The sequence below is a fragment of the Lepus europaeus genome, chromosome 4 (assembly GCF_033115175.1).
Source record: "Lepus europaeus isolate LE1 chromosome 4, mLepTim1.pri, whole genome shotgun sequence".
Lineage (NCBI taxonomy): Eukaryota > Metazoa > Chordata > Mammalia > Lagomorpha > Leporidae > Lepus > Lepus europaeus.
This window is the reverse complement of record NC_084830.1, coordinates 82,118,049-82,127,463: the sequence shown is the minus strand read 5'-3', so window position 1 is coordinate 82,127,463 and position 9,415 is coordinate 82,118,049. Positions and strand designations below refer to the sequence as shown.

Sequence of the window (9,415 nt, the reverse complement as noted above, 5' to 3'; positions counted from 1 at the left end):
AGAGAAGGGTCTTTAGTGTTTCTTAGGTAATTAATAAGAGTGCTCTGACTACACACTATTACATTACCTAGTCAATGCACTAAGAAATCTCCAAAACATATTCAAAATACTTGCATATTATCCATTCATATTGTCAATAATAAAATCATGCCAAGTATGCCATTGAAAGGGTAATTTGCCAATTATTCTTTGGACATATGATCTAATCAGACCCACAACCTAATATACTGCTCTTCTGTCTCAGTTCCTATTAATTCACCCAGAATTTCTTCTTTTCATCTCTGTTTTGTTTCTCTTGTGTGCATCTGTTTTTCAGTAAGCAATGGCCTCGGTTTTACTTTACTTTGGACAACCACCACCACATAGGGCCTGAATGTCCTACTGCTTTCCAGGAACATCAAGAAGACCCTCTGTCTGTCTGTTTCAGTGGAAGTGTGGGAGGAGAAAAACTTGAATGGGCCACCGTTTCAGCAGACCCTCAGGTGAATGGGACCAGTCTCTCCTCTTCCAAAATATCAGAAATTAAGCCCTTGGAAAGGAGATTTGGCCACGATGACCCATTTACAAGCTGGGCTTAGTCCAGAGACTATAGAGAAAGCACGCCTGGAACTGAATGAAAACCCAGATGTTTTACATCAGGATATTCAGCAAGTCAGGGACATGATCATCACCAGACCTGACATTGGATTTTTGCGTACAGATGATGCCTTCATCCTGAGATTTCTCCGAGCCAGGAAGTTTCACCAAGCAGATGCCTTTAGACTCCTGGCCCAGTACTTCCAATACCGCCAGCTGAACCTGGACATGTTCAAAAACTTCAAGGCGGATGATCCTGGCATTAAGAGGGCTCTGATTGACGGGTTCCCAGGAGTGCTGGAAAACCGTGACCACTACGGCAGGAAGATTCTTCTGCTGTTTGCAGCCAATTGGGATCAGAGTAGGTAAATGTAGATAGTGTCTTTACTCGGTTTTTCCTTTCCATTGCATCAGCAGTGCATGTTTGGAGTTGAATGGTAATAGACTTGCTTTTCTCTCCATATATATATTCTCTATTTTACATATACCCACAAAAGAAGTATTAAGGTAACAGGTGTGCTCTCATCTAAATAATGGTTTTCAGATAATGGGCTTGTATTTCTCTCCATATATATATTCTCTATATATTCCATATACCCACAAAAGAAGTATTAAGGTAACAGATGTGCTCTCATCAAAAGGCAACTCTGGATTCCCAGTGTTTTGGAATGATAGAATCAGTGTTAGAATTGTAAGAGACCATAGAATTCCTTTTTCTATTCATCAGAATGGGTCATTTCTTTTTTTTTCTTTCTTTATTTCTTTTTTTTTTTTTTTGACAGGCAGAGTGGACAGTGAGAGAGAGAGAGACAGAGCGAAAGGTCTTCCTTTGCCGTTGGTTCACCCTCCAATGGCTGCCGTGGCCAGCGTGCTGCGGCCAGCACACCACGCTGATCTGAAGGCAGGTGCTTCTCCTGGTCTCCCATGCGAGTGCAGGGCCCAAGGACTTGGGCCATCCTCCACTGCCCTCCCAGGCCACAGCAGAGAGCTGGCCTGGAAGAGGGGCAACCGGGGCAGAATCCAGTGCCCCGACCGGGACTAGAACCCGGTGTGCCGGCGCCGCAAGGCGGATGATTAGCCTATTGAGCCACGGTGCCAGCCCGGGTCATTTATTTTAATAAAACTGAGAGCTGCTCATTTAAAGAAGCATAGATTCTGCTTTCAATGTTACCTTTAACACCAGCAAAAATGAATTCAATATATGGTTTTAAATCAAATGTTTTTGACACATTAAATAATTTCTTGGATCCCCTCAATGATTTTAATATCCTGTTTTCCTGAATTCCAGTCTATAAAGAACCCCAAGGTCAGTATGTCCCAAACTGAAAGCATCATCTTCCCCACTCTATCTGTTCTTTCATCCACCCAGAAATCTAAAGCCCAAAATCTTGGAGTCATCCTTGACAACTCCTTGATTTGGTCTTCACATCCAACTAACTGCCAAATCCTAGCACTTTCTTCTTAAAAACCTTCCAGATTGGTTGTCTTGGTTTAGGTTCTCATTACTTCTCACTTACATTATTGCACTACCCTCCTAATTGGCATCTTTGCCTCTAGTCCAGTCTCCATTTAATAGTACAGAGATAGTATAATCCTTTTAAAATTCCACTAAGTCCCTCCCCTGATCACAGTTGTTCAGTAGCCTGAAAGGCCTTCAAAGGAAAGTAATGCCCTTTATGGTTCCCCTTCTATGTTTCCAACTCTTCTTCATCCTCAGCCCTTCTTTTGTTCCCTTGTCCAGTTGGTTGAAAGCATAAACTTTGCCTCCAACACTTTGCACTCAGCCAATAAGACACTTAAAGGAGAGATCAACCACCCTCTATAGTTTCAACTATCCTGGACACATCCTGTGTATTCTTACCCTACTCACAAGACTGTAGGATTGTCAGAGTGTCTGTGTCTTTTGCATGTTTATCTCTTTGGCTGATGGCACAATAGTCAGTGAATGTTGCTTTTGAGTGAATCAATTTCCCAAGCCCATCATTGAAACTTTTATGAATTAGAAATACACAGGTTTGGGGCCGGCGCCGTGGCTCACTTGGTTAACCCTCCACCTGCGGTGCCAGCATCTCATATGGGCACTGGTTCTCATCCAGGTTGCTCCTCTTCAGCTCTCTGCTGTGGTCCGGAAAACAGTGGAGGATGGCCCAAGTGCTTGGGCTGCTGCACCCATATGGGAGACCAGGATGAAGCTCCTGGCTCCTGGCTTCGGATTGGAGCAGCTCTGGCCATAGCGGCCATTAGGGGAGTGAACCAATGGAAGCAAGACCTTTTTCTCTGTCTCTCTCACTGTCTATGACTCTACCTGTCAAATAAAATTTTTTAAAAAAGCAATACAGAGGTTTAAATTTAAAAATATATCAAAGAACCCTTGCAATGACATTAAAGGGAGTATCTTGGGTGTCTCTTCACTGCCTCACACAAATACTCTCTTCATACAAATAATAGTGTGAGATAATTAAGTAATTACTGAATATTTTCTGGTTGATAAATTTGAAATATAGCAATACAATACTTGACTGTATGTATTTGGACTGTTTAACACCATTGGTCTAGATTTTGGTTGAGTCTACACTTGGGCCTGGGTTGGCTTTCCACATTTATATTCTATTTTATAATGGTGTGATAATAAATCATATTTGTTAATATTATATCATATCACAATTAATATAATTAATGATGAGTCTCTCATTTCATGTTTCCCTGATAAAGAAGATTCTCAAGTCTACACATTCATTCATCTATATCATGAGCTCAAAAAATATTTGGAGAAAAAGGACTTTGTGTCACAGCTTGTTCTAAGGCACTTAGAGAAAAATGATGAGAAGACGTGGTCCCTCTCAGTGAAGACCCCATTGCAATGGTGCAGACCTACAGACAGCTAATCACAATGTACCACAGGGTGGTTCTTTCTGAGATACACAAATCATTAACCAAGGACATCAGCATTAAACTAGAGGGAAATGCCATGCTTCTGAGAATGGCACATGAACACGTTTTTTTTTTTTTTTTTAAAGATTTATTTATTTATTTGAAAGATGTATACAAAGAGAGAAGGAGAGGCAGAGGGAGAAAGAGGTCTTTTATCCATTGGTTCACTCTTCAGTTGATTTAAATGGCTGGAACTGAGCTGATCTGAAGACAGAAGCCAGGATCTTCTTCCAGGTCTCCCAAGTGGGTACAGGGACCCAAGGACTTGGGCTATCTTCTGCTGCTTTCCCAGGCCATAGCAGAGAGCTGGATCAGAAGTGGAGCAGTGGAACTTGAACCAGCGCCCGTACAGGATGCTGGCACTGCAGGTGGCGGCTTTTCCCACTATGCCACAGCGCCGGCCCCACATGAACAGTTTAGAATTTGAAACAGGAAAGTTTTGATAATTCTGGAGAATGATCATGTTGACTTCATTTGTGTTAAGCTGTGTTCAGTGTTCTAGAATTTCCATCTGCTCAAACAGATGATGCAAAGATCACCAATCAGTAGTGATGTGCAGATAAAGAAATGAGCCATAGTGAAATACTTTATTTTGTATTAGAATTGGGTCAGCTTATCTCCTAAGATATGCTGTTAATAAGTATGAAAAAATAAGTCTCTGAGGAAATAAACCAAATGTTTGTGATTATAGAAGCCTTGAACACATTGCTTCACTTCTCTGTTTGTCTTGTGTAAAATGAGAAGGTTGAACTATGTAATTCCTGAGATCTCTTCTAGCTCTAAAGGCTCATGAATGTGAAGCTCATTCAGCTGATCCTATGGATGGAGAAGGATTTTAAAATTCACTTTATGGACTCCTAATTCACTGGCATTTTGAAGTATTTCTTTCACTCTTTCTCCTCACTTACCAATTTTTTCAAACTATACAGTATTATTTGTTTCAAACCATTTCAGTTTTATCAAACAGGTGGTAATTATAGGGGTATCCTTTTGGCAGAAAAAGATCATTAAATGCAAGAAACTTCATTTTAATGCAGATATTGTCATGCAATTTACTGGTTTTATGATCTTGGAGAAGGAACCTCTCTGAGACTCAGTTTCCTCATCTCTAAGGTGGGGATGATAACAATGTTTAACTAACAGTGTGATTGGGAGGCTTAAATTAAATAATGCATTGAAGAAACATGGCTCCTTCTTTAGCATATGTTAAGCTCTCAATAGACTCTAGCTTATAGTATTGTTACTAATATTCTAGAATATTCCACCAGAAAAGTAACAGAATACCATTGGTAAATAAATTAGAACCAGAGACAAGTGTACAATATTTGCAAATGGGAGAAGTGGGATGAAGGTGACCTGCCCACATACCAATACAAACCAGTTGTCTGCTTTCTCTCTCAACAACCCAACCCAAACAGAGCCAAAAATCTGGAAGTGTAAACACAGCTTTGCAAAGTGATGTTTGAGTACCTGAGATGACTGGGAAGCAATTTGAATGTCTTATATGAAAGGTTTCCTGAGATGAAAATGCATAGTAATATTTATTAAAGTGATGTATACCTCACCCACCTAGACTCAGACATGTGAACAAAAACATAGAACAATGAGGAATGGGAAGCACTATCCTCCAAAGGTGTGTGAAGGTCTCTGTCTTCTTGGATTAGGTATGAAAACTGAGATCAAGGCAGTGACTGGACTGTGGGAACATAACTGGCCTTGTCCAGCAACTGGTGCTTAGCAGAGAGCTGTCTGGCTTCTGTATTTTCTGAGGCTATTGGGCTGAACTGAAAGGATTAGATGAAATTGGCATCCACATATTTACTCATAAAATGAACCTGCCCCATCCAGAGTCAGCAGAGTTAATAATCTGGATCGCCAGTGTGGTATGTAGTGGAGACCTGAGGGGACACTATAGTTCATTGAGCGCTTTGATCTTTCTCACCTGACCTCCTATCAGCATTAGAAAGAATCCACAATTTGCCCCTATAAATTCTGATAAAAAATAAATCCATTTCCTGCTTCTGAGCTGCAGACTCATACCTGGTCACATAGCCTGATGTGCTGTATGCTCTGGTGTCAGGCAGGGAGATATGGAAACAGAGAATCATGTCTATATTTTTCTGGATTTCCATCACTTAAAAAAAGAGATAAGTGTGATCAAGTTATTCTACTGTGGAGCTGCATTTTCATCAAATGGAAATAGGTAAAATATCTGGCCTGTGGAGCTGTTGCAAGGATTAATCTCAACTGCCCTACTAGAAGGTACCCAAAAGAACAATAGGATAGTGATTAAATGCACAAACTCTGAAACCATATGGTTGGCTTCAACTTCCAGCTGCCTCCTAACCAGCCAGGGAATCTTTAGCAAGTTACTCAAATTCTTACTACCCTAAATGTCTTACCTAAAAAATGGGGTGACAGTTATCATGCATTGGCACTAGTTTTTACTCTAGAAGTGGTAGTTTTTTCTTTAAAAATAAGGTATATAGCTGGGATAATAGGTCACAATATGCTGATGACAGCAGCATTTGATGTCATTATCAACATTCCTTCACCTGGAAAATTCTGAAACATGCAAAGGAGACCCCAAGCTACCTTGCTCCAAAGTCTTCTATGAGAGCTTAGTTGTGTCTGGGAGGCTCTGTGCAGTTACCTAATCTTATTTCCCCTGCCTATTGTGTTTTTTATATTTTCATGATGTAAGGAAAGCATTTGAGAGGGGGTGGATTCAGATAATAAAAACTCCACCATATGCTCTATTAGCATTCCATTTTTGCTTTGTATAAACCCAGCTGGTCCCCCAGTTTCTTGATAGGGGAAAAACAACTGGATACATATTACAAGTCTGAATATATAAAATTACACTGGACATTGTTTTGTAAGTGCATTGTTTGTTTTTTATGCTGAGAAATCAGCAACCAGGTTGAAAATTTGTTGAAAAATTTGTCCTTCATGGAAGATTAGGTATTTTAAGGAAGAGTTAAGTTCATGTCATCTGTTGAGGAAAAAAAGCAGACTAAAAAGCAACTTCATTACTCTCTTCAAGGATATAGGGATAAGAAGACCAAGAACCCAGTAAGCTTTCTCTCCCAAGAGTATAGAATAAAAGGTTTGTATTAATGCACAGCCCATTGGGTTAAAGATTAGGGAGCCCAAGTCAAGATCACAGAATCTGAGCAGGAAGAAAAAAAGACAGGGTAGGGAAAAATTCAAGAGGGCATCAAAAATTGCCAATCAATGTAAGTAGTGCTGTAAAATTTTTTAAAAATTAAAAATTAATGCAAAAATTCCTGATGAATGAAATATCAGAATTTTGAAGAAACAAGATAAATATTTCTGGCTTTTCATTTTGCCTCCAGTTCCAGTTTGGCTCAGCACAGCACTTCTCAGACGAATTAGATTTCTCAGATCCCAGTCAATTATATTATGATCCATAATCCTGCACCTATATATTCTATACATTGTATATCATACCGTGTAATATACTATTACAATTCCAAAGAATTTTCATGTATTTTTTATTTAATGCTCATAATCATTTTGAAGATTCAACATTACTAAGTTACTGATGACAAAAAAGAGGCTTGGGGAGGAGAAGATGCTTCCTAGTCAGGAGCAGTATGACTAATCAATGGAAAAACTTCGACACAGACACAGGGTTTCCAATTGCAAACTCTTTCAGAAGACATCTGGAGCCAATTGCTCAGGCCATGTGGTTTGATGTTTCATAGATACTCAGAGAGCTTGTGAAAGACTCTAAGTGGATTTCTTGAAGAATGAGTGCATTCATGAGCACACTGAGTCACAAGAGAGATGATCTGAGTACTGGGAAAAGAGTTTCTCAAAAGCCCATTTGGATGTGGAGCTGCTGCGTTCTTAATAGATAGGCTTTTGTCAATCTGTCTTCCAAAAAGACCTCCATTTTTCCAAAGTCCCTTGGATAGCTAGAGCCCACTTGGAAAGCCCAGTGGGGACTGTAGAAAGATCCCAATATCAGGGTCAATAATTACCCTTTGTTAAGAATCTTTGTGCCGGCCAGTGCCGCAGCTCACTAGGCTAATCCTCCGCCTGCGGCGCTGGCACCCCAGGTTCTAGTTCCGGTAGGAGCGCTGGTTCTGTTCCGGTTGCTCCTCTTCCAGTCCAGCTTTCTGCTGTGGCCCGGGAGTGCAGTGGAGGATGGCCCAAGTGCTTGGGCCCTGCACCCGCATGGTAGACCAGGAGGAAGTACCTGGCTCCTGGCTTCGGATCAGCGCTGCGTGCTGGCCATAGTGGCCATTTGAGGGGTGAACCAACAGAAGGAAGACCTTTCTCTCTGTCTCTCTCACTGTCTAACTCTGCCTGTCAAAAAAAAAAAAAAAAGAGTCTTTGTGCCAAGTGTTTCAAATGCAGTTGTATCTTTTTTTTTTTTTTTGACAGTGAGAGAGAGAGACAAAGAGAAAGGTCTTCCTTTGCCGTTGGTTCACCCTACAATGGCTGCCCCGGCCGGCGCACTGCGCTGATCCAAAGCCAGGAGCCAGGTGCTTATCCTGGTCTCCCATGGGGTGCAGGGCCTAAGGACTTGGGCCATCCTCCACTGCACTCCCGGGCCACAGCAGAGAGCTGGTCTGGAAGAGGGGCAACCGGGACAGAATCCGGCACCCCGACTGGGACTAGAACCCGGTGTGCCGGCGCCGCAGGCGGAGGATTAGCCTAGTGAGCAGAGGCGCCGGCCACAGTTGTATCTTGGTGTTCGTGGAGAATTGGTTCTAGGATGCCCTGTGGATACCAAAATCTAAGAATTTTCAAGTCTTTTATATAAAATTGGGTATTATTTACATATAACTTACACAATCCTCCCATATACTTGAAATCATCTCTAGATTACTTGTAATATCTAATATAAGCACTATGTAAGTAGTTATGTATTGCTTAGAGAATTATTACTAGGAAAAAGTTGGAACTTGCTTAATATAGACACTATTTTTTAAGAATATTTTCTTGCACTTGGTTGAATCTGCAGATGCAGGATCCTCAGGTAAGGAGGGCCAACTGTACATTATTTCTAAGGTCTGCATTGTCTTGCAAAGATCTATGTTATGTACACATAATGTTGAAAAAAGCAGTTTATGAAAAATATGTATTTTTGAAAAACTACACATAGATTTAAAAAGTTTGCACCACAATGAACTTATCTTTTAATTCCCCCTTTCTATACATAAGCTTAAAAAATATTATTTAAAAACAGAGAGAGAGAGAGAGAGAGAGAGAGAGAGAGAGAAAGTCTTCTACCTGTTTCTCAGTCTCCAAACATTTATAACAGTCAAGGTTAGGCCAGGCCAAAGCCAGGAGCCCAGGATACAATCTGGGTTTCTCATGTAATAGGCATGGACCCAAGTACATGAGCCATCATTTGATACCTATAAGAGTACACATTAACAGGAAGCTAGAATTGGAAAGAGAGTCAGGACTTGATTCCACTTTTGGCACCTTGATTTGGAAGGCAGGCATCCCAAGCAGTGTCCACTGTGCCAAACACCTGTCTGTCCATGAACTTCTTGAGTTGCTCTCATACATAACAGAGCAGAGATTCTTCCCTAATTTGACCAAAAAAGACTAAGCTTTCCCACCAAGTTCTCTATGTGGTCTTATTCCCTGAACTGAAAGTTTCCAAAGTCCTCAGCAATCAAAATCTTTATCATTGGTGTGCTGCTGAGTGCAAACGAAGCTCTAGCATCTAAATTCAGTGTGTGTGTGTGTGTGTGTATGTGTATTGGTTACTAACTCCCTCAACTCTCTCTTCAGCCTTAGAGGCACGAAGTGACTCAGTATAAGCAGTGAAGTCACAGCATGGGACTTTGTGCATCACAAACTGGGAGCTCTAGACATTGAGATGACTCGGGAGGCTCAAAGTCCATGGCCTACCTGGTGC

At 41.0% G+C, this 9,415-nt stretch overlaps 1 protein-coding gene across 1 annotated transcript in view; it reads left to right on the top strand.

Moving 5' to 3' along the window:
- The first annotated feature begins 486 nt into the window (after window positions 1-486).
- The window catches only part of CLVS1 (clavesin 1), a 194,248-nt gene continuing 185,319 nt past the window's right edge, over window positions 487-9,415 (top strand). Inside the window, exon 1 of the mRNA XM_062189571.1 lies at window positions 487-941. Within this exon, the coding sequence (XP_062045555.1) occupies window positions 487-941 (455 nt within the window). The remainder of the gene's footprint in view (window positions 942-9,415) is intronic.